Source organism: Betta splendens, chromosome 19 (genome assembly GCF_900634795.4).
Source record: "Betta splendens chromosome 19, fBetSpl5.4, whole genome shotgun sequence".
NCBI classification, from domain to species: domain Eukaryota; kingdom Metazoa; phylum Chordata; class Actinopteri; order Anabantiformes; family Osphronemidae; genus Betta; species Betta splendens.
The window spans coordinates 8,898,916-8,923,965 of NC_040898.2; the positions used below are offsets into that span (position 1 = coordinate 8,898,916).

The 25,050-nt window shown below is 43.5% G+C and overlaps 3 protein-coding genes across 5 annotated transcripts; 2 read left to right on the forward strand and 1 right to left on the reverse strand.

The window, feature by feature from the left end:
• The first annotated feature begins 8,181 nt into the window (after positions 1-8,181).
• LOC129603441 (uncharacterized) lies at positions 8,182-14,239 on the forward strand. Of its 2 annotated transcripts, none has more exons than XM_055504652.1 (2): positions 8,182-12,213; positions 12,315-14,239. In XM_055504652.1, exon 1 carries the CDS (start codon positions 8,205-8,207, stop codon positions 8,994-8,996), a length of 792 nt encoding a protein of 263 aa, XP_055360627.1. In that variant the 5' UTR covers positions 8,182-8,204; the 3' UTR covers positions 8,997-12,213; positions 12,315-14,239. The 2 variants fall into 2 exon arrangements, with proteins under 2 accessions (XP_055360627.1, XP_055360628.1); XM_055504653.1 differs by having other exon boundaries at positions 8,182-12,114; positions 12,257-14,239.
• Positions 14,240-16,407: 2,168 nt separating this feature from the next.
• lyrm1 (LYR motif containing 1) lies at positions 16,408-18,950 on the reverse strand. 2 transcript variants are annotated; one of them, XM_029134131.3, is made up of 5 exons: positions 18,808-18,950; positions 17,933-18,117; positions 17,788-17,848; positions 17,205-17,236; positions 16,408-17,113 (listed from the first exon to the last, which is right to left on the reverse strand). In XM_029134131.3, exons 2-5 carry the CDS (start codon positions 18,086-18,088, stop codon positions 17,000-17,002), a joined length of 363 nt encoding a protein of 120 aa, XP_028989964.1. In that variant the 5' UTR covers positions 18,089-18,117; positions 18,808-18,950; the 3' UTR covers positions 16,408-16,999. The 2 variants fall into 2 exon arrangements, with proteins under 2 accessions (XP_028989964.1, XP_028989965.1); XM_029134132.3 differs by having other exon boundaries at positions 18,804-18,933.
• Positions 18,951-19,102: 152 nt separating this feature from the next.
• On the forward strand, positions 19,103-25,033 carry dcun1d3 (defective in cullin neddylation 1 domain containing 3). Its single transcript, XM_029134108.3, has 5 exons — positions 19,103-19,613; positions 20,632-20,707; positions 21,128-21,177; positions 21,282-21,831; positions 23,080-25,033. Exons 4-5 carry the CDS (start codon positions 21,392-21,394, stop codon positions 23,621-23,623), a joined length of 984 nt encoding a protein of 327 aa, XP_028989941.1. The 5' UTR covers positions 19,103-19,613; positions 20,632-20,707; positions 21,128-21,177; positions 21,282-21,391; the 3' UTR covers positions 23,624-25,033.
• The last annotated feature ends 17 nt before the right edge of the window (positions 25,034-25,050 follow it).

Below are 25,050 nucleotides of genomic sequence, written 5' to 3' on the forward strand. Positions count from 1 at the left end.
TTGAGTACATTACTGTTAACCTTGACAGCTACACAGTGTGACATTATCCTCAGAGCTGAGCGCCTAGTCCCCTTTTCTCACATCTTTCTCAGAGAGCCAGTCATCAGTCAAACGCTAAAAGAGATGACAATTAGAGAGGGAGGAGTCTGGAAGAGTGAGAAGTTTCTAAATACAGCCATACTGGCTCAGCCCCAGCTTTATCACCAATGATTCATCAGTGCAGGAACCCTCTTTTTCTCTCTCTGTGCCTCTATTCTCTCTCCCTCGCAGCCTCTGATTTCAGACTTCTGAGAACGATTTGCAATAGCCTGTGTGTGATCATCACCGGACCATTGTGTTTGGCAGGGGACGTAGACTAATGGAGCACAAAGCGTCCCTTTAAAGCGCCTCTCGGTCTGTGTCGGCAACAGGTACCTTACCCGGGTCCGCATAATGTCAGGCTTCTGTGCTGTGGCGCTGCAAGCCTTGGGAACAGTAGATCACAAGGTTCACACATTCAGACTGTAAACTTTGTTATGTAACGGCACCATAATCACAGGTGGCAGCTCACATATCCTTTGCATGTGTCTAAATGGGAAGGTTTAGCATCCCAGGGAGATGGGTGAGTTCAATCTACTGCTGCTTCCATGGCTACAGGTATAACACATTTTCACTTTTACCAGACCAATATAAAGTGCTGGAAGTGAAACAAAGATAGATGCATCGAGAGGCAGAAAAAGAGAGGGAGGCTGTTGGTCAGCTAGAGGCTGGACTCTGCTAAGGACTTGTAAAAATGATTCAGAGGAAAAGAGCGCAATCAAAAAAATCTATATGCAGATTGTACACAGACAAAAAGTAAATATGTAAATGGAAATATGCAAAGGCGTAGTAACAACACGCTGAGGTAGAGCTGAGAAAGTGGTGAAATAGTGAGCTCTCGCTGCTGGTGTCAGTTGTAAGCAGCGAGGCATAATTTGCATTAATCATAATGAGCCTAAAAATAAACTTTTTGCGATCTTTCTAGTCATAGTGATCGTGGCGTTTCATTTGTTACGGCGACGCGTGCCCAAGGCAGGTGCTGCACAGGAGCTCCGCTGACTTATTGCTCCCGACAGCTCAATCTCCCTCCATCATAATCAGGAAAAAGCATTTGAAGGGTTTTGACACAAATTGGAGAACATGTGAAATAGGTGCTGTGTTATTAATGTCTGACACTGAAGTTTATTCAATCCGACTGATTTGAAATTACAGATTGAACTAAATGAAATAAGCAGGTAAAGAATAAATCAAAACATTTGAAAGTGTAGACTATTAGAGATTGGTTCTGACTTTTCATTAGCTACACGTTATTGAAGATGGGTAAATTCATCCATAATGAAAGATTTAGTGAATTTCTATTCTTGATGTTGCCACACAGTCGAAGGCTCTTTACCCGCCATCTTAACAAATGGTTTTGTCTTTGTATTGTGTGGAAGCCCACAGGAGCTGCTGTACTGTATGAAGTTCACCCTCCCTCCCTGCCTCCCTGCTCAGCATGTCACTAAGCACCACAATTACATTATTCTCCGAGACTCCTGTCTGATGCAGCTATTTCAGGCTTTCCTATTCATTTCATTTTTGCAACTTCATTTCGTGTCAGCAGGGATTAAGAATGTGATATGATTGCACTCGGACTGACGGAAATAGTTGTGAAAAGGCCGTCTTGTTCTTGGGCCCAGCTGCTTGTTGTTTGGCTGGAGGAGCATGTGCAGTATATCATCGCATTGACTATGACACCAGAAACCAGTGTTCCCATCGCGTTTGCTGTAGGCTGAGGCCTCGGTTAACATTAGAAACAGACTGGCTCATCTACTCATTTTTTTTTTACAAAATGACTCCTACAGCTGCACTTAACATGTCTCTTCTCTGCTTCACACTGGGCAGCTGGTGCCACAGACAGTGAGATTCCCACTGCCTTTAATAACCTCAGTCTTCTCTTTAGAAATAAGTAAGGACATACAGCACAGCAACCAGGAGTTTTTATGCTCATCCTTTATGCTTCAAAACTCCCTTTATGTGCAATGCAAATAAAGAATACTTTAATATTAGCTGTAGACCAGCACAAAACATATTTACAAAATCCTGCGTTGTGCATCTGTATGCTCAAATTATGTTCAAAATCCATGTGGGTGTTTGTTGTGATAAGTCAAATAATAAATATGCATGAGTTAGGTATGCATGTTTAGATGTAATTATCAGCTCTAATCACACAATCGTTTTTCTCAAACCTACTTGAATATTGAATATTCTGTATTGTTTAATGAGGCTAATTACACAGTAATGTCTCTTATTTGAGGGAAGTGATTTCTTGACGAGCCACAGATGTGTCTGTTGTTAGACACAGACTATAACATTTACTTACTTTCTGAGGGCAAAATAATTCAGCTGCTCACTGTTTGCATCCTTCGAGCTTCTTCCAGGGGCTTCATTATCTAATGTGCTGTGATGTGCTCTGCCGGCCAGGGGAGCGGCGGCTGGTGGGTGTCTACTGTTCGCCACGTCGTCGCTTTGACGAGACACAGAGAAAAGCTCCCGTGGGTCTTTCCACTGGCGCGCTGGGGGTGAGTAAACTAATCGGCTCAGGGTTCCGTCCCCTCACCGCCGCCTCTATCCCTCTGCTGCCCTTGACCCCTGCTCGTGCTGACACACCGCTGCTGTATGGATCAAACACTCTCATCCTGTTGTAGTTGCTTCTCAAGCCATAACCTCGAGTAGTAAAGGAGTTTGGAAGCTGTGACCACACACCTGTTGCCAAGTTTGGGCCTTGTCTTTCCTCTATTTGGGTACTGTGTAGTACCAGTTTCACTGTAGCAGATGTTGTCACTCATAGTGCAAATTAAACCTCTGCTGAACTGATTATGTCTTCAGGCACTCATGGACTCTCTACATTTCTGTAGTTTATATTTTTAGAGCTACTTTTACACAAAAACACACTCATTTATTTTCTGCAGGCACATGCACAGAGGACTGCTTTGTCACTCACCTGGTGAGGGACTAATGGAGTGTTTTGTCATTAAAAATAGATCATTGTATGACCAAAAGTAGGTGAGAGCCCATACAGTGACGGCAAGTCCTTGGTAAAGTGTTTTATATTCTTCAAAGTTTTAATCTCAACTTGTTACCCTAGCTTCACCATACAATGGCAGAACGGGGCCAAAGAGAGCTGTTGCACATGATTGCACATGGACTGATTTCATCAACGAGCAGCGAGCAATAGACAAAACCAAGTGAAACCAGGCTATGAACCAGACAAAACCAGTCCAGTAGAGAAGTGAGAACGGACATGGCTTCTTATAATCTGTGAGCACTTTACTTAAACCACAGGTTAATTAAAGACTGTGTGCTTTGTCTGAAAGCATTACATTGGATTATTCCATGTACTTGTTTTTATCTTTTTCTATGTGGGTGTGTGTACATCTGTGTTAGAACCTGTTGTGTTGCTTTGTACTTGTCTCCTGGTTGTATGTTTGTGCAGACAGGAGAGTGTGCACATAGAGCTATTTGTAGCAGGTCTGTCTCTCTAGGAACCCGTCCTCCATCTGTCCATTCCAAACAGCAAGTCCTAATTTTATCCTAAACGTACTAGAAGCTGACCCTTTTCCTCCCCATTATTTCCAAGCACCACTTTCTAATACCTGCTCTCTCGCTGACTGACTACCTCTTTCTCACTGTCATTCCCATAAAGACCTACCTTTACTTCATCTATTCTTTTGGATAAGACAGAATCACCGCACGCCTACACACACTCATCTATCATGTCACTAGGATGAACAACACAGAAACAGCAGGTTTAGACCAAAAAGCAATGATCTTTTGGAAGTCAAAGATGAATCACATGGTTTAAATGTCATGTAATACTGGAGGTTGGACAATGGTCCACAAGTGTGTTATGGTACGACTGGCCCGTGGCCTTGGAAGAATAATTAACCAGTGGGGCATATGGTGGTTTTGTGCAGGCATATGGTGAGATGCCACTTGCCCCTTTGTCTTGGGGCCTTTTTGGAGAGAGCAGAAAGATGCCAAATATTATATTATTAAGACTGAGCTAAGATAAGTTTGAGTAAATAGGACATGCCAACACTACGGATTTAAACCATTTACAGGCTCATACAAGGGGTTCAAGACCTTTAACTGGAACTGGGCCTGCCTGGCTTATTAATATTAAATAAAAGAGAACCACGAAGGGGTGTACAAATCATCATTGATGATTTTTTTACATTACTATACCTAACAGTATATATGTCTTTTGAACTGCCTGAAACCAAACTCAGGCTCTGCACGTCTCCATTAAATATACCCCTGTGTAGGCATAACGGTGTTATTTGTTGGCAGTACTGGACCTTTCCAGGTTGGGCCCAGTGCTGCGAGGCAGGAGCTGATAGCAAGGTCATAGCAGTGCTGTTGCGTCAGCTTTATTCTCCACTGAGGCTTTACACTAATTCAGTGCATCCGATCCTGCAGCAAGGCGCTCAATGGCCCCGCTCACCGGCTCCAAAGGCCAAACATTTGTGCCATTGTTCCCTCGAGAGGGGCCGGATTTACAGGGGTGGCCGGGAAAGAGAAGGATGTTCAGCATATTTTTTTGGACCACTACTGTTTTCATGGATGAACATGGCGAGAACTATTGTCAGTTGTTGGTGAAATTCTAATAGTGAAATGTGTGAAGCACACGTCTGTGTGTGTGTGTTTGGGTGTCACTGAACCTACGTAACCCAGTGGGATCCACTTTAGCTCTGTGCGCGATTCAGCCTGTTGAGTTACTGTCCCTCTTTAACAGCACTCACTGTGGGCGTGTGGATGAGAAGTGAGAAATAGACTGTGTGAAATTATTAAAAGTCAGCCCTCGTTTTAGTTCTGGGAATCACATCATGTTGGGAGACAGGAGAGGAGTGCAGTATGTACAGTAATATCCGTCAATCATCCTGAACAGCTACGCTGCTGATGCTGATTTAATTAGAACTACAGTAGTGCCTTCTAATTATAGAATATCTGGTCCCGCTGGTGATTAAAAGTCTGCATTATTAGCAGTAAAACCTTTTTTACAGCTGTCATTTATGATATGAAAGGATAAACAGACCCAGCAACATTCTCTCAGTCTTAACATTAAAGTGGCCAATTGATGTTTTGTGTTGCAATATAAAGTCTGATAAGCTACTTTCATTATATTGGTGGTTTCAGAAATGGACCCTCCTAACTTATAGAAAATTTAGTGGATCTAATCCTTTGGCATTAACGCCTAGAGCTAGCTAGACAGTGGGACGGGGTGCTTTCATTACAGCAATGTGCCTCCTGGGTGAGCCCTCATGTCACCATCAGGTCCAGAGCCTGAGCAACATGAAAGGCGAGGTGCAAAGCCACCGTCACCACTCTTCTCTATTACACTGATGGAAACAAGGCTTTTATTTGCCCAACAATACGCACGTCAGCAAGGTCGAGGTTTTTATCTCAGCCGTAACCCCATCTCACTTCATCTAAACTCATCTTTGTTGTTATTTGGAGGCCAGGAAGATCCCAAGTGCTAATGATTAATGGTTTTGGAGTTATTGTACATTGTGTGAAATAGATCCCTACCAGTGATGCTGTCTTGGTACATGATGTAAGGAATCAGTATTTTACATTTACAGAAATTCTTGAACTCAGTCATAAAGCCTATCTATAACTAGAAATCTCTCTCTCTCTCTCTCCTTGGGCAAGACCCTTCAAGCTACCGCCTACCTCATATCATGAGAGACAATAAACCACATGAGATACCGGCTCAGACGTCGCCCGGTCTAACAAGGTCTGCGTCAGGTGTTGGGGAACCAGAGCACCTTGGCGAGAAGTGGGCTACTGGAACAAGAAAGAAATGGCTGAGATGCGAGAACAAGGCTCTGTTGGAATGCTACTACTCAAGTAACCCTAGTCAGAGAGGCTACATGCAAAGAATGTGCGGTGAATGGGAACGGAGAAACCCACATTCAAGGCTGACGGCGAAGCAACTAGTAGCTTAGTGTTCCAACATCCACAAACGGCAACTGCTATCACAACTTGAGATTGACGAGATACAACACAAATGCTACGGCAAGGGGGAGCCAGGACGCCAGGTCAGAGGGGAGGTTTCACCATCTCCCCAACCGGAAATTGGGTACGAAGCCCCAATAAGCACAGATACGCTGAGCGAGGCAGCGACTGACCTGAAAGATAAGATCATGGCGAGATTGAACAGGCAACCCCGAACCCCACTACAACGGCTAAGTGAAGTTCCATCAGAAAGTGTCATGGAAGATGTGAATGCAGCATTGAGAGCGATCCCTACCACAACAATCACAGAAACCAATGAGCTGATATACGCTTCAGCATCAGTGATCCTAGAGGTGCTTGGCTATAAGAGCAACCATGGGAGCCATGAGAAACAATACCCACCATGGAAACGAAGGTTGGAGGCAAAAATCAAGGCAGCTCGGAGGGAAGTGAGCCAAATGACAGAGGCCCAGAGAGGTGCAATGAAAAGACAGATGCCCAAGAGGTACAGCCAGATGCCCATACCTGAAGCACTCGAAACTGCCAAGCAAAGGCTACAAGCCTTGGCCAGCCGCCTAAAGAGATACACCAGAGATAACGAAGCCAGACGAATAAACCAGCTGTTCGCAACACAACCTGCGAAAGTGTACTCTCAATGGCAGGGTAATAACAGCAGAGCAAACCCACCAAGGCTGGAAACTTAACAGTACTGGAAAGGGATATGGGAAAGGGAGGCATCACACAACAGTGATGCACAGTGGCTGGTGGATCTGAGGGAAGACCACAGCAACCTCCCTGAACAGAACCCAGTGACTATCACAGTGGCAGACATCCAACAAAGAGTCTCAGGTATGAAAAACTGGACAGCACCTGGCCCTGACATGATCCACGCCTACTGGCTAAAGAAGCTCACTGCAATCCATGAGCGCCTGGCAGCACAAATGAACCAGCTGCTAAGGGATGGGACTCACCCTGAATGGCTAACCGAAGGGCGAACGATTCTGATAATGAAGGATCCCTCAAAGGGTACAGTCCCATCCAACTACCGGCCAATAACCTGCCTCTCCACAACATGGAAGCTCATGTCAGGCATCATCGCAGCTAAGATAAGTGGGCACATGAGTCAATACATGAGCGAAGCACAGAAGGGCATTGGTAAGGATACCAGAGGAGCCAAACACCAACTCCTGGTAGACAGAACAGTCGCCCAAGACTGCAGAATGCGACACACCAACCTGTGCACAGCCTGGATCGACTACAAGAAAGCCTATGACTCAATGCCACACACATGGATCACTGAATGCTTGGAGCTGTACAACATCAACAGAACTCTAAGGGCCTTCATTGCAAACTTGATGAGGTTGTGGAGAACCACCCTTGAAGCCAATGGGAAGCCACTTGCCCAAGTATCCATCAAATGTGGCATATACCAAGTAGATGCACTGTCCCCACTGCTGTTCTGCATAGGTCTGAACCCCCTCAGCCAAATAATAAACAAGACTGGCTATGGATACCGACTCCGGAACGGGGCCACCATAAGTCACCTCCTCTACATGGATGACATCAAGCTGTACGCCAAGAGTGAGCGAGACATCGACTCGCTGATCCACACCACCAGGATCTACAGCTCGGACATCGGGATGTCATTCGGACTCGAGAAATGTGGGAGGATGGTGACAAAGAGAGGCAAGGTAATCCACACAGAAGGGGTCTCACTCCCAGAAGGAACAATAGCAGACATTGAGGACAATTACAAGTACCTTGGAATACCACAGGCAAACGGCAACCTTGAACAGGCAACAAGGAATGCGGCAACAGCCAAATACCTCCAACGAGTAAGGCAAGTCCTAAGAAGCCAGCTCAATGGCAAGAACAAATCCCGGGCAATAAACAGCTACGCTCTGCCAGTGATCAGATACCCTGCAGGAATAATAAGGTGGCCAAAGGAAGAGATACAGACCACAGATGTTAAGACACGAAAGCTCCTCACCATGCATGGAGGGTTCCACCCCAAATCCAGCACCCTGAGACTGTACGCTAGCCGCAAGGAAGGAGGCCGAGGACTAGTGAGCGTGAGAGCCACTATCCAGGATGAAACATCCAAGATCCATAAGTACATCAAGGAGAAGGCCCCGACAGATGACATGCTGAGTGAATGTCTCAGGCAGTGGAGAACAGAGGATGAGATGCTGGAAGAGGGACCATCATGGGAGGACAAGCCCTTGCATGGGATGTACCACCGGAACATAACTGAAGTGGCTGATCTCAACAAATCCTACCAATGGCTTGAAAGGGCTGGGCTGAAGGACAGCACAGAGGCACTCATCCTGGCTGCACAGGAGCAGGCCCTGAGCACCAGAGCCATAAAGGCCCAGATCTACCACACCAGACAAGACCCAAGGTGTAGACTGTGCAAAGAGGCCCCAGAGACGGTCCAGTACATAACTGCAGGGTGTAAGATGCTGGCAGGCAAAGCATACATGGAACGCCATAACCAAGTGGCTGGCATAGTATACAGGAACATCAGCGCGGAGTATGGACTGGAAACCCCAAGGTCAAAGTGGGAAACACCTCCCAAGGTGGTAGAGAACATGCGAGCCAAGATCCTGTGGGACTTCCAGATCCAGACTGACAGAATGGTAATGGCGAACCAACCAGACATTGTGGTGGTGGATAAAGAGCAGAGGAAAGCCGTAGTGGTGGATGTGGCAATACCAAGCGATGGCAACATCAGGAAAAAGGAACATGAGAAACTAGAGAAATACCAAGGGCTCAGAGAAGAACTGGAGAAGGCTTGGAAGGTGAAGGCCACAGTGGTGCCTGTGGTGATCGGAGCACTAGGGGCTGTGACCCCCAAACTGGAGGAGGGGCTACGACAGATCCCTGGAAAAACATCCGAAATCTCAGTCCAGAAAAGTGCAGTCCTAGGAACAGCAAGGATACTGCGCAGAACCCTCAAGCTCCCTGGCCTCTGGTAGAGGACCCGAGCTTGGAAAGTGGATGAGACCACCCGCGGAGGGTGAGAATAGACTGTGTATATAGTAGAAGTACTTACAAGCGCGTTTTGAGCTTGTAAATGTATCATGGCGTGCCAAGCTCCTTCTTTCAGCAACTGGAAATGATCCTGTAATAATTATAATTGTGCAGTGAGGTGGCATGGAGGAGCCACCATGCCTCATCACTGGCCTCTGATTGTCCTCTGAGCATCATCACCTCGCCTGTTTTACCACCTCTAACCACTCTATCCGCTTGGATTGTGTTTCACCAGCCGCTCTTCATGACCTCACAACCCCACACTGAGGGTTTCTGTATTTCTGTATAAGACTTGGTATAATAGTAATGTGTACTAATATCATATTAGGCATAGTAGTTTAGGAGAGACTTAATTTAATTAAATGCTCGAGCCATTTAAGTATCATAAACATTGTAGCTTTAGGTGCTGCTCCTCAACATTTTGTAATTTAAGAGCAGCTAACTTCTCATTGGTGATTGATTATGTCCATGCACACTGGGATTTAAAAGGAAAACAAGCTATCCATTAAGCAAGGCGTTAATCAGTCCAAACAGAATCAATCACTAAATCAATGAGGGAGCAGTGACAGTTGTAATGTATGGAGACCAACACAAAAGAGCCCTTATAGATGCACTAGAACAAATACAGAGGCATTTCTTTTTATTATCTTTCTTTATTGCCTATAACTTTATAGTTGCTCACTCTCACCTGTTGCTTTATTTGGACTCCTTCTATGAGCTTTTCCACTAAGACACGGAACTGTGAGTCTAAGGTAAAATTTGAGCCACAGTCACCGTTCTTAGCAAGTCAGCACAGCTTGGGAGGAAGGAGCCATAGTGTACGTGGCTGTCAGCCTGGCTTAATGTACAGGCTGTGCTGAGCTGGTGTCACAGTGGCTCTCTGAGGCATGGCTCCAGCAGAGCGCTGACACTCCCAGGGTATGCAACCTTTCCCAGCTGTCATCCTGGACTGCTGTCTCCACTGGACATATCAGGACTAATAATTTAGTGCTCCTTCTTTATGAAACTTAGGAACGACGCTGTATGTGGTCACTGGCTATTCAGGTAGCTTCTCCAATAATTATTTATATGGTTAATAATTCAACGTTCCCATTTCTCATCTGAGTCTACTTCATCTTTCATTTGTATATTTACTAGAAACCCTCTGAAACTGACTGCAATCTGCCAATCTTCCATGTCTACCGGAGGCGGGGAGTAATTAAACATAGTGGAGTGAGAGATTCCTCAGTGGAGAGAGAGTAGCAGCCCCTCTTCTAAACACACAATGTGTTTGTTTGCATTGCATCATGGTCCCGTGGAACCTCTGCCTGCAGATAGTTCATTCAGTTCACTTTGAGGAGCTGACCTTTATAGTCAATGTGTGTATGTGTGTGAGACCGGCTCATGAACATGACGTCTTGCTGTTTTTGTTTGGCTGGTAAAACAATATATCAATAATCCATAGACATTTGCTTTTTCTGTTCACAGCTTTGAATCATTGTAATATCTCAACAATGATTTGTTGGATGGATGCTCTGTACAGATACTCATGGTACAAACATGTAAACATCAGCACATCAGGATTGTGAGTGATGTACAGCTTCACCGTTCAGTTTGTTCGGGGTTTTTCAGTGTAGCAGAGATCAGTTTACTGTGTAAAGCTATTTTCAGTCATAATAATCAGAGATACTGTTTTCCTCTGTTTTCCTCGTGGCCTTTTCTACGGGGAACGTCTAATCAACTCCTGTGTAATTGGAGCTGTGTTAAGACGATCCACGGGAGGCGGGTGTCAGCTCTAATCACACACATGCACGCACGATGTGAGCTCCAGCGCTCTGGCAAATATTACTCCAACACTGGTACCTATGGTTCTAGTAGACTACAGCATCCATAGGGCGTCGTTCTTATTGGGCTTTATGGTCTCTATCAACACTGTTGAATTATATAAAACAAGCTCAATCTCTTCATGCCCCTCACTCTCTGGAGCAAGTTCCAGCTTCTTTCTTCTCCACCTTGAGATTTGAAACATGAAACCAGTGACAATGGGCTCAGCAGCTTGTTACAGGCTTCTGCCACTTGTTGAATAAGGTCTTTCATGAGCTTTTGGCTTCATTTAGCAGCTGTTAACAAGCCTGGCTTCTGCTGGGCAAGTTCTCTCAGCTGCCTAAGACGCGTGTTCGCTTCCTTTTTTTTAAACTCCAACATGAGGAGTCACTTTGTGTTTGTTCTCGCGTCGCCCCTGAGGATTGATAAAGTGCTCTGTGCTCCTACAAACCTCAGCACTGCTGAGCGAGCGTCTGTCCAGCAGAGAAAATACAGTACTGTCAGAGAAGTGAGAGTCCCAAAGTCCAACGGGACTTGACTGCTTTGCAGGGTTAGCGGGGGTCGCTTCTTCACCCCTGAAAAACAGTTCCACTTCGTTTTAGCGTGAGTAGTGGATGAGTACAGTGCACAGCTCAGGTAAACACTCATATATAAACATTCTTTATTCGACTGCAGATTGCCCACATTTGCCATCTGCTCCTTGACGCCTGCTGCCTTTTACGGAGGCTGTTTGTCTCAGTTAGCAGCTAAATGCAGTTTCAGCCAGACGTCTTATTGACATGCATGTCTAATAACCCTGATGAAGCATTCCTGTCTGGGTGATTTGTAGCCGTGTCATAATAATAATTTTAAATTCACTCTAATATTATATGATTGTTACCTTGCTGCTGATGCTCTTTCCAATCAGGCAGTGATTGGGTCAGTGACCTGTGTGGACTCCCTGGAGTCGTAATGCTATACTCCATCCTCAGTACTTATTTATGACATTGTAACTTTAAGATTCAGCACCACAAGTCCTTTCGTTTGAAACTTCAACCGTTTTTTAGGACTTTGCATAATACAGCATCCTTTTAAACTGCACAGCGACCTTCAGGCGGACATGAGCCGACAGCTAAGAGGCAGTTTTAAGAGTGAAGTGACAGAAAGGATGTCCACTGACCTGCCCACACTAACAACAAATCCCAAATTTTCCCCCCAGAGAAAATCTACAGTACCGGCGCATTGTGACTAAAAATGACACATCACACATACGGAATAAATGTAAGAAAGTTAATCTACACAATTCAACACAACTGTAATGAAGATGCTTCTGGTTCTAAATCAGATTTGGACCACTGAATGTTACTCTTCCTACTCACGGTGAGTGTTTTCTCAACCACGCTCTCTTTGTCTGCTCTCACAGCGTCCGTGCACTCACTCATGATGAATCACCTGCCACTCGGTGCATTGTTTCTGACCAGGTTACCTGCTGCACGGCCTCCAGTCCTACACTGACCTCCACTCTGTGCCATTTACAATGGACTCGTCCACCGCCGAAGAACAGAAATTGCATTTCCCATTCCTGACTGAAAAGATGCGGCACACAGGGATGAGCATGAAAAGCGTCTGTTTATGTAACACCCAAAAAGACAAAGCTAACAAGCCGTGGAGGTGAATGTGTTTCTGCACTGTGACTAATGAATGTCTAATGACCAAATTCAAAGTTTCATTGATGGATTAATTAAAATATAGATAATGTGTAATTATAAACCTAGGCGCCATTTATATTTAAATGCAATATTAGCAATGACTTAGCCTTATCTCTCGTAACAAGGCGCATTTAAAGGATGTGCAGCATCGCACAACATCACACTTCAAGACCCGCGACTGTTAATTTTCGCTTTCGGTCGCTCCTTGACACCTGGGAGGAAGAAGCGCGGCAGGCTCTGCCGTACGAGCGCGTCTAACGAGCGGCTCCGGATGCTCACGCCCGTCCTCGCGTCTGCATTCGCGCGCCTCTTGCTTTTCATTTCATGCCGTGGAAGCCGCCGCCTGGCCTCGTCGTTCAGCGAGGGAGCGCCGATCCCCTGAAACCCAGCACCTTCACTCGCCTACAACCAGCCGGCCTCTTTTGTCACTTTCACCACATGGCTGTGCACACGCTACTACATGCATAATAAGACGGCCTCTCACGTTGCCGGGAGCTGTTCCCACCTACTGTACTTTTCCACCAATTGCAAAGAGGAGGCTTGTGTGTCCTGTCGTGACTGCCAGTGGTCATCCCAGCATCCAGCGGTCTGGCAGGCCCTCTCTTTTTCCATTTTTGCCTGATGAGGCTGGTGCTGGCTGAGCCTTTCAGTAAGGCCGTCTCCTCACTTTCACTGCGTGGTGCTCAGACACTCTGCCCCACACCCACCCCCCCAAGGAGCCACAACTGTGCTCCATCCAGCAAACATGTAAACTAAGCTAGCGCCACCACCATCACACCCTCCTCCATTATTCATCTGCCCCCTTTAACGAGTTTTCCATCCATCTTTATGCACGTGTTAGAATTAGAGGAACTATTATTGTGCTTAATCACCTTAATTTCATTATCTCACACTCTCATACATTACATGCTTCCCTCTGTAAGGGAGAAAGAACGAGCAGAGTAAACGAGTAAATGATGGACTCAAATATCAGAATTAGGTTTATTCAGTTGCTTAATTCATAAACCAAAATAAGTATTAGATTGAGGGACCAAATTATGATTGGTATTTGAGTAGTAAATATTTGATAATTAGTCTCCCCATAGTTTGCTTCCACAGAGAGCAGGCTAAGCTTTCACCATCATGCCAGGACAACATATCATGTGACAGCCACACAGATAATATGTTTGTTTACATACCATGATCATGAAAAGGAGGGCGGCTAAATATTTGATGCCTTCTTCAAATTACCCAGGGAACAGTCACCCTGTGACCCAACACTAGAGTTGGACCTCAGCACTGAGTCATTGTTAAACACCTCTACAGAGCTGGCTCACATTTGTGGGCACGCTCTGGTTGGCAAATAACATAAAGCACTCTCAGGCTTTGTGCTCTCTGCGTGTATGGGATGCAACAATGACTCTCAGCAACTAGTGGCCCTTAGTGCACCAAGTGTAAACTCTCCTAGTTGAGCTACAGTGTGTGAGGTGAATAAACTTCACGATCCCAGAGGATGAATGTCTGAAAGCCTTTGACTAATGTCTCAGAAATGCCAAATAAGCCTCTTTTGTGCTCGTTGTGAGAGAGACTTCACCCCTGTCCTCTGTTTGACCCTCATCACACTTCCTGTGCCTTCCCAGTGGACAGGACTTAACCCAGGACGCATCAAAACTTGCGCGTGCTCGCCGTAGCCGCTACACTACTCGAGTCAGCCCACATCCTCCACAACAAATGCAGTTGTTATCCCACCACTATTTGTCCTTTATGTGTGTTTTGACTGCACTGCAAAGTGAAAACAAGCTTGATATTTATTTAATGATGGTTCAAGTGTTGTGAGACGAATGGTGGACAATACGATCTGCACCAACGCATTAGAGCAAGTTGACTAAGTAAGACAAGGAGCTGGGTTTCCCATTTACGAGTCTAATTATCATATTGTAGTTCCTTAAGTCCATTAATGTCTAACTCCTGCATTCTTTTTTAGCCAATCCGTTATTTCCTTTCGCCACTGTTTCTTTCGGCATGTTTCCCCCAGGGTCTCTCTGAAACCCCTAAATAATGCACAGCATGTGAAGGGCTTAAAGGGGCTGCATGATGGATAACTCTTCTTTTTCTGGAGCTGTTGTACTCCTCGTGTGCTGAAGGTTATTTATCATTTCCATAATGACACTGCTCTCAGGTGAATCTCCGAACATCTATATTTATGCCAGACAACCCTTACAGAAGAGCCACTTTTTTCCATGATCCAGTTTTTAGCTCATGACATCACAGCAAAAGTGGGACACACGCCTGCTTTAAGACTTTTATTTTGAAAGCTTGTTCACGGACAGTGAAATTTAGCCTGGTAAATCCATACTCTTTCTGGTGAATTCTGGTGAAATGTTTTTTTTTCTTCTTTACAGTCAACAACATAAGCAGCTGGGTTACAGTTCACAACCTGTTATATTTAATATTCAAATAAACAGCAGATTTTTTCACAATATTTAACAACCAGTCCTCCATCTGGGCTGTAAACAGACTTTCACCTCTTACCTCAGAAGTAGATCACAACGTGTGGAAAGTAACATACATCTGCTCACGTCTGTCACAGGAGGATCTCTGTCTAATGTCTACTTCATAGTAATCAGTGGTATACTGTAGTATAGTGGAATTGTTTAAATGAATGCATGAAACACTGTATAATCCATAAAGATTGACTTTGAAGACTGGGGCAGTCATTGTTAAACACAAATGCATAGAGTAAGTCAGTAGCCAACAATGATGGTAAAACACTCCTCTGCTGCCCCCCCCTCTTCCCATCAGTGGTCAATTATAGCGAGGACAGTCGTTTATCACTGAGGCAATGTTGTCTCCAGGGAGATAACTCAGAGAGGGCAGCAACAGCCAAGCGTATTTACTGTGCATCAAACAATTATTGAAATGGCAATGAATGTTATACAGTTCTCACAACACACAGCAGAGAATGCATTTGTTGCGAGGAGGTGGACATTTGTGATCTCCGCTGTGAGGTTTGGATCAGAAAGTCGCATGTGTAGGTCACTGGCTCCTGATACAGACCCAGAGCGTTGAGGTTGTTTTATGGGCAATGTCACCTGAAAGATTCCTGTGGTGCCTGTGTTCTGCTGACGCTGGTGAAGTTGGGTCATGGTTCTGTTGAGTGAACTCACTGAACTAATATGTGTAAGGGATGTGTACTAAGTTTGGGGTGACCCCTGCTGGCTAAACAGTGTAGACCTGTTTATATTCCCATGTTAAACCCACTCTAATGGCTCTCACATCACACACTGACGAGAGTTAAATACAACACTCTGTCCTGACGAGTGAGTAATGTACTGTATAGGACATAATAGACCCCACAAACAAGATGGCCCCTTCTGGTTTGGTTCAGCTTTGTCCATTGACCTCTGAGCCCGTGGGCTACAGTACAGTGGATACAGTACATCTACCTGTCTAAATAACCTAGATTTACTTCTTGTCATGTTGTTGCAGCCACACACTCTTTCCACCGTCTCCTTGTCTGACCACTTGTCATTCAGGAGATTACTTAGAGACTCTCGCCCTTGAGGATCCCTTTACCAACCTCATTTTCTTCACTGTTTCTCATTAGGTCAAGTGGCAGTGATCCATCAGGACACTTCTGAAGACACTAAACTCTGACGCCTGTGGCACGAGTCTGGCGCTTCAGGCACTCGACTGACATTGCCTCATAAAACATGCAGACTTTCTTCCACTCAGTGTTCACTGGACTCCATCATGTGGCTAAAGTGGAGCAAAGTACCTGAAAAGATGCCGGAACAGAGATGAGTGTGTTTTATCAAGGTGACAGAATCAAATATGATGTTAAAACAATTTGAACAACTAACAACTGAGATTGTCAGTAGTGATGCTGAGTTGCAGTTTTTATTTTTTAATAGCTATTGTTAAGTGGATTACAAAAGAATACAGCAGCTACAGTGGAATTTCAGGTACATTTGCATTGCAGCCATTTCCTATGTAGCAACATTACACAAAAACACAAAATACATTTGCAATTTTTGCATTAGATGAGACAGCTGTTCCTATTTTAGAGAAGTGGCTTCATTTATTGAAACAGTAGCTAATGGGACCTAACTTACATAGTGGTTAGTGGTTCTTCACACAAATTGGAAAAAGACACACGCCATTACAGCGTGTCCTAAAACTTAAAAAATAAATACAAAGGATGCAAAGTCATTGTAGATATTACAATATTTATTTTATATACAAATAAAAAAAATAACTTGAAGTATATATTACAGATTACAATAAGATCCTCAAAAGGAGAAAGCCGAACTCATGCTGTTCCCAAGAAAAAATAGATTTTCCTTAAACGACAGATGTTCTAGCATCAGAGCTTTTAACATTTCATCCTGTGGGATCAGCCAGTATAGTAACTGCACTCTGGTGGTTTCCTGCCCTTGGCAACCTAAACCCCTGGGGAGGATTGGAGAAACCGAGCATCAGGTCTCATCATGTGACTGTAAGTAAATTGGCTTGGCCTGCTTCCTCAGGCGCTGCTGCGCTCGCAGTTTCCTGCCCTTCTGAGTCGCCAGTCCCATTGGTGGTAGGTAGGTCTATGGGGATATTCAGACAACAAAGGAACTAAATGCATTTCTCAAAGACTTAGCTTTTTTTACACATACTATTTAGTAAGTGGGAACTTACTGCTCTTGGAAATGGGTTTCTGTAATGTAGACCTGGGAAGATAATAAAAAGGCGGCAGAGATCATCACCACAAACTCATTAAAAATCTTAAACTTCTTAAAGTGGCTTGAATAATATAATCTAATTGAATTGGTATATTGCTGGATTTCTTTTTTTATTGTCAAACTAATTCTTCTTAAAATGAAGGATATCTCTGAACTCAAAACATTAAATAATTTCCCTCTGAGATTAATTAAGTTTTTTGAATCTTTAAATTTAAAAACTGTATGTAATGTTCAAATCGTGTTTTGTTCATCTGTTAACTCATGGTGAGACATCAAAGACTTCCAGATAAACTTCCTCAGTTGCATGTGTTACATGATATTTTCTCACACAAGTTATTAATTCAGCATCTGATAGATTTTTAAGTTACCAAATGCAGAGTTTGATAACTTGAAATGTTAAACAACACAAGACCAAACATTTTATAATTTGATAAAATGAAAGAAAACAAATCATAAAATAAAATAATACTTTAAATTGTTGTCATGGTATTAATTTTGCAAAGAACAAAAAAAAGTAAAGTAAAGAAATCTACACTTACCTATTTCTATCCTTGCTTCACATTCCTCTATACACTTCTTTATTGATTCTTGATCAGTAATCTGGGAAGAAGCGCAAACAAGAGCATAATCAGCCAATTAAACACTAACACATTTGTGATTAGTATATTGCGTTGTGCTCCACACCTTCTGATTTTGTCTAAAGAGATTCCGGGCCTCCTGACGTATGTACTTTCTCTCAGTCTCTGTGTCACTTGTTACTCCACTCTGTGCCTGCCAGGTTCGAGCGACGCGGAACACCCGCGTGTACAGTGACAGCACTGTCCTGCGCGTGGAGGCCATCACCTGGGACTAAAGTGAGTCGTAGGGGCCTGCAGAAGGAATCAGGCTTAATTACAGATCAAGCCTCAGCGGTACTAGTGTATTTTTATTTATTCTGCTCAGCTCCTGCTAAGAGATACTCATGGTGTACGAAATCTTAAAAGATGAATGCAACAAACCCGAGATGCTCAGTTTCTTTGTCAAGTGATTTTTTCTAAACATTGAACATGCAATCTGCTACTAATCTGATTGGAGACTTCTGGACATTAAAGACCTCAGGAGGAGCAGGACATAAAGGATCCCTCTTTTGGACATATTTTAAGTAAGATAGATCTAACACGACTGATTAGCTAAACTTCATTCATATGATATGTAAATTAAATGGGTTGGACCCAGGATGCTGTTATTCAACACTAGATGTCACCAAACCAACACAAGGCTGTTGTCCTAAAATAACTGCCTGATTAACAGTAGGTTATAGAATAAAATGCATTTTAATGTGCTGATGTTGAAAGAGTTTTGTATGAATTGTACAATTAACGCAAACGGTTTCCAAATATAGTTTGGCTCTACTTCTACTTGACATGATGCTAACAGAGATATCCTTGAGCCTTGTGAGTCCCAGTCTGTGTCTGACGTTAAACGATGAACGGGATGGGACTCATGCATGTTCACCAGAGACTCACGTTAGTGTTATCGACACTGGGTTTTGCAACTGACCGTAAGAAACGCTCACCTACCGACTGGGAGTGAAGAGGAGGCAAGCTAGCTGCGAGGACAGCAGACACACGTGTCGCCGGATGATGACGTTGCATCGACTGGGTTTATGACATGGGAAGATTTAAAAAGAGGAAACTAAAAAGCACTATTATTGTCACTTCTTCTAATTGTACAGAAAGTTGGAGAAAATAGGTTCTACGGGTTTTAGATGAAATTTTACATTTAACTACATAACAAGTTTAATCCATCTCAGTTTTTACGAATTTCCTAGTATTTAATATAATTTTCTCGGGGATCCGTAAACTAGGTAACAGGTTATAACAACTTAGCTAAGGTTGTTGTATAGCTTTAATTCACATCCGTGAATTTAATTAAAAAAAGCGTATATTATATTAGTGTCGCCAAAAGGGAGATCAGCTGTTGGCTGCTTGTAGTCAGGGAGGAAGTGATGCAGGAAAATGCCCAATAATGTAGCTACACTCAATGACTAAAAGGGGAAGCACAAAGAAACTGGCTGATTTAGTCCGAGATGGTCTTTTAACTCATTCCAAACAGCGACTACAATTGAACGCGGATTAGGAGGAGCACACCCTCATCGCTACCCTTTTACTTGTGTTTCCTGGACGCCGTGTAAATGTAAATATTGATGAGGAAGTTTTTGTCATCTGCCAGCTAGTTAGCTAGCAATCTGAGTTAACGCGACGAGTTTGTCTCAGTTGGCTTATAGTCGTAAGCCCCGCGTTGCCAGCGTATTACCAACTTCGTTTGGACCGGTACCCCTGGAGGCATGTGCGTCCGATTCCGCACAGTACAACATTCCACATAGGTGAGTTTCCCGACGGGAACAACTAAAGTGTTTCTCGGTGTCTGACCGAAAGACCTAGCTTAGCTGGTAGCTGGCTAACTTTTAGTAAACCGTGCTGATGCTAGCTAGCAATGACGACGTCGTCGCCAGGGCCAGGCAGGTTTGATTTAAATGCTAATGATTTGGAGTGAAACGACAAGTATCACGTAAATTATTGAATATCTATAACTGTACCACGTAGCCAAGGGGTTACGAAAGCACTGCTGACATTTTGGAGTGTTGTACAAGAGCTGTTTGTGTCAGACTGTCTGTTTATTCTGATCACTTGTCAAAGAATACAACTTGAAAGTATAATTATAACGGTGCTGTTAGCAGAGCTTAGTTAGCGGCCAGCTTCATAACGATGTTGTACTTGCGTCAGTCTGTGCATTGACTACAGTATCGCAACACATCGCCCCTTGGTGTTGCAGCTCAGTTTGGTCAGATCAGATTAGGACTGACAAGGTGATCTGGTTGGACTAAGGGTTGGACATCGAAACCTTTTGTTAATACAGTCAGGCTAGCTTGCTACCGTGTTGTGGACAGTTATTACTAACGAATAAGTGCTTCTTTAGGTTTAGGTGAAGTCAGGAGTGGACTTGAGAGGGATTTGCCTCAACATGTCCCACAATCAGCCCTACAGTCCATTGGCTCAAATACCTAACATAAGATTTCTTCATTAATGTCAGACAAATGTTGTTTTCTTTCCCTGAAGAGGAAGAGGTTTCAGCAGTAATTGATTTTGCAACAGAGCACCGAAGCTGAGGGGTTCCTCTTTGGACATGCAACTTTAGAGATTTAAAGCCCCCCACACAGACGTGTATAAGCCCTGCTTAAGTCCACAGCACATTTTCAGTGGCCATATTATGAACCTTTGTTAATATCTCTGAGTAATTCAATAATCCTAGAATGAAGCAAACTGACAAAAATAGTTCTAGGGGTTGGGGCATGATGCGCTATCACTTTCTGCTTATGATGGCAAGATATTATGTCTTTTCAGCATTGCGGATGTCAAGGTCACAGTGATGGAGCAAAGTAGAAAGACACACCGACACCTCACCAGTGTCTGAGAGACAGTGAGTAGCATCCTGACACGACAGAGATGGTTATTGCACCAGTATGTAAACATGGAAACAGCTTATTTTAAATAACTTATTAAATAGATTAGGTCCAATTACTGTAAAACCTTAGTTTACATTCAGTAATATTCCTCTGCATTTATTTACTTGCTAATCTTAACTGCAAATGCTTTGTTTTGTAGCATTAGAAAGAATAAGTCTATATATTATCCAAGAGTGTTTGTGCACAAGCAATAATGTTAAAGCAGCTTTTTAGTAGGTGAGTCATTTTAGTAGTTGCGCCTTTACTGACATTAATGAAAATGTAAAATAGCAAAAATGTATTGTCTCTGTTTAGCACAAAGCCATCTAAACGTTTCCCTGTCTTTCGATGACATTTTTCTGTTTGTATATCAACTGTTGTTTTCCCTTTCCAAGGTTTCTGAGTCAGACAGTACACAACCTGAACTGTGGTGTATTTGACACAGGTAGGACCGACAGAAGTTTGGATCTATTGTTTTTGTGCATGATGGTCTCATTTTAAAGCTATGAATTATGATACATATATTTTTTCTCTTTCATCTTACATTAGGCTTGAGGGTATGTTGAGACGTCTTGCAAGGCCAAAGCAGAGGCGGCTAGGAGGTTCTGACGGGGACTGAAGGTGTGGAGGACAGACAGACAAGGGACCAGGGAGGAAGCATGGGCCAGTGTGTCACCAAGTGTAAGAATCCAACATCCTCACTCGGAAGCAAGAGTGGAGACAAGGAGAGCGGCTCCAAGTCCCACCACAAGAAAAGTGGCGGTGCTGGTGGGGGTCACAAGGAAGAGCACAGTCCTCCAAATAGCAAAGTCGCTAGTGATCTGTTGAATGGCACAAAGGCGTTGGAGGTTACAGTGGAAACATCAGTCATCCCTGCGCTGACTGGGGAATTGCACAAGGATGAGTTCTTGGATGGCGATGGGTTGTCAATGCTGCGCATTGAGGAGCTGTTCAGCTGCTACAAAGATGAGCAGGAAGATGCCATCTTGGAGGAAGGCATGGAGAAGTTTTGCAATGACCTCTGTGTGGACCCGGCAGAGTTTCGTGTGCTTGTTCTGGCGTGGAAGTTTCAAGCAGCCACCATGTGCAAGTTTACGAGGTAAGCTGATGCTTGGAGCGATGAGCATAGTTGTGGTATGAGAGATGAGCACATACTGAAGTAAAACATATGCCAAACATCCCTGTTATAATTTCATAACCTCTGATTGTTATTGATTCCCTAAAGCCTGATCCACGTCCAAAATCTTCCACAATGGCACTGTTGAACACTGCACGAATAGAAAGCCATTATTTCTAATTATTTCTAATGCAGGCTTGACTAATTTTGAGTCATGCCAGGCAGTGTCCTTGTAATAAAGTGTGACGCAGTCCAGTGCATGACCACTGCTGTGCACCAACGTCACTGCTCAAGTGCAATTTAGTAAGAATACTTCTCATTTTCTGACTAAACACTTCTGTTGGAGTGCTGACAATAACCCATAAAAAGCCTGCCATTTAAATATGTCCGGAAAGGTCTAGTTAAATGATGGATGCTTTTAGTAACGTGTACAATATAGGAAGAATCTATAAAGCTGGCAGGAAATAGTTTAGGAGGAAGTGTACTTTGACTGTATTAAATGTTTCAAATCGTGAAGCTGTAATTTTAGGTGCATAATAATTTTCACATTATTAGTGTTCCTGACGATAATAGTAATCACTGGCTTTTAGGCAGTTATCAAATATAACAAACAATATTGCTGTATTATGCGCTCCTTTTTTGCTGTGGTTCATCCATCCCATCACAGAAACACCGTTTCCCCTGCCAGGTAGGGGGGACACAGGAAATGGATCCTGCTTCGTGCACCCACTCGGCAGTTACCGCCTCCGTGATGAATAGAGCTGCCTGCTGGCTGGGTCACTTGTCACTGCTCCCCCTCTCTGATTTTTAACTCAGCACTTTTGTGTCCAGAGGCTCTGGACAATACTGCACTCTGGTTGCCAACATGATTCATTGTGAAGTGGTGCTTACGGAGGCCCTTTATATTACATTTGACTTTGAAAGCCTATATTGTTGGAGAGCTTAAATAACGTAGTATTTCTGTAGTTGAGCTCAAAAGTACTGATGTGTCAATCATGTTTATAAATGCTTTTATTTAATCACCATATTTTAAATTCATTTCCTCTCCTGTCAGTTATATTTTTACACAGGCTTATTGTGTGAATTATGTCATTGTAGTGTTTTTTTGGTTCTCCTGTCAGATTAACTGTTAAGTAGCTCTGCTCCTATAGTTTTGTTTTTCAGCCTCATAGCCTTTAAATAAATGGTCTGGGGTCATTCTGATGTCTGTTTCTTTCTTTATGTCTGTAGGAAAGAGTTTGTTGACGGTTGCAAAGCCATCAAGGCAGACAGCCTGGAAGGCATCTGCTCACGCTTCTCCTGCATGTTGCTGGAGGCCCAGGGGGAGGAGAACTTCAAGGACCTGTACCGCTTCACCTTCCAGTTCGGCCTGGATGCTGAGGAGGGCCAGCGCTCCCTGCAGCGGGACATTGCCATCGCTCTGTGGCGTCTGGTTTTTACCCAGGACACACCTGCGATTCTAGAGCGCTGGCTAGACTTCCTATCAGAGAACCCTTCCGGTATCCGCGGCATCTCAAGGGACACGTGGAACATGTTCCTCAACTTCACGCAGGCGATTGGGCCTGACCTGAGCAACTACAGTGAGGATGAAGCGTGGCCCAGCCTCTTTGACACCTTTGTGGAGTGGGAGTTGGAGCGCAGGAAAAAAGAGCAGGAAAAGGCACCGATGGCAAAAGAGGAGGAAGGGAGGTGTACGGAGACAGAGTGTTCTCCCACTACAGATAGACTTGAAACAGAGGGCAGCCGCGGCTCACAGACGTGGGGGGGCCACTGATCAGGAAACAAAAAAATATTTGTTTTACAGGAGGCAGGATATGACCTATGAGTGAATTGTACATCTGTGAATCATTGGATAAATATAGTATTACCATTACAGCTGTTCATTTTGCTCCCCTTTTCTGCCAGTGGGAATCCTGCTTTGCAACCTTTTTGGTTTTTGAAAGGGCTCTAAGAACTGCTATGTTTTAAGCACTTCTACTTAAGTTATTGTTTTATTTTTTTTCTCCTCCCATGTGTGATTTTAGTAATTGGACTGTAGTCCGTTTTAATCTAGAAACCAATCATGACCCAGCAGAGTGAGCAAAGACTTGGTTAAAAAGAAGGCCTCGGAAAGCCATATCCTTTTGTCACAAGCGTTGTTTATGGTCTTGTAAAACTGCTGGTATGTTTTGTAAAAGAAAATAGTTAATAGTAAACGAGAAGGGAAGTTTGGACAACATGTCGATAAATGATTTCCAACCATCAAAACATAAGATGTTACCTGAAGGTCTGCAATTGTCTTGATTGGACTAGATAGTGTATGCGTTTTCCCTTGCAGTGTGGTGAGAAGGAATAAGTTGCACTTGTATTGCCTTTACAGCTGTTGGCCTGCAATTATGTGGCAAACAGTGATGTATCACGATTCTATCACAAGGGCATTATTATTATTATTGGAAATAATACAAATAAGATTGACATTTTCTATCCATAATTTATTGATGCTTCAATATCAAATTAATATCCAAGTTGATTTCCATGGTAACAGACCCGCCCCCACTATCTGTATCTGAGTGTTACTAATGCAGTGAGCAGCTTAGTTTGTTTAAACAGCTGGCCATTCTCCTTTTTGACCTCTAGCATCTAAACGTTTTATTGTCCACATATTATCAAGACGCTAATGGTACACAACAGTGCTGGCTTTCCCAAAAACACCAGTTTGATTTAATTTTAGTAATGCTGAAATACAACAAATTGTCAAAAGCTACTTTTCTGAACAGAAGATGTCTAAACACGTTGTATTCAGGAAAATCCCACACAGATTATTTTGTTTACCTGTAAGAGTTTGAGTATCTTCACAGAGAACTGCTATACAAAAACGTGCACACTTCACAAATGTTGTTGACTGCTGCTGATCATGGTCGTAATGAATTGCACAAAAACCAATGGCATGCTAAGTCGCTGTACTGCAACGCTTTGCAGAGAGAGATTGATGTCAACCACATATTATTTCCAATTCAAACCTTTTTCCAAACTGTAGATTGAGCTTCATTTTAACTTAGGGTGTTGTGGAATGAGTGTGATAAGGTTGGCCATAATCTATTTGTTTGGTTTACATCCACAATGGTTTAATTTCAGATCCCCATTGACCTTTTTTTATATAAAATGTATTGATTTATAATAATAAAAACAGTGTTGACTTTTTGAACGAGAAAATGTGATGTC

Excerpts from the sequence above, each read along its gene's own strand:
- LOC129603441 (XM_055504652.1), top strand. The coding sequence starts at position 8,205 with ATGCTGGAAGAGGGACCATCATGGGAGGACAAGCCCTTGCATGGGATG.
- lyrm1 (XM_029134131.3), bottom strand. The coding sequence starts at position 18,088 with ATGGCCTCCACGCGCAGGACAGTGCTGTCACTGTACACGCGGGTGTTC. Across the intron at positions 17,237-17,787 it reads TGAAGCAAGGATAGAAATAG|GTCTACATTACAGAAACCCA; the intron begins GTAAGTGTAGAT and ends TTATCTTCCCAG. Across the intron at positions 17,114-17,204 it reads GAAACCCATTTCCAAGAGCA|ACCTACCTACCACCAATGGG; the intron begins GTAAGTTCCCAC and ends ATATCCCCATAG.
- dcun1d3 (XM_029134108.3), top strand. The coding sequence starts at position 21,392 with ATGGGCCAGTGTGTCACCAAGTGTAAGAATCCAACATCCTCACTCGGA. Across the intron at positions 21,832-23,079 it reads ACCATGTGCAAGTTTACGAG|GAAAGAGTTTGTTGACGGTT; the intron begins GTAAGCTGATGC and ends TTATGTCTGTAG.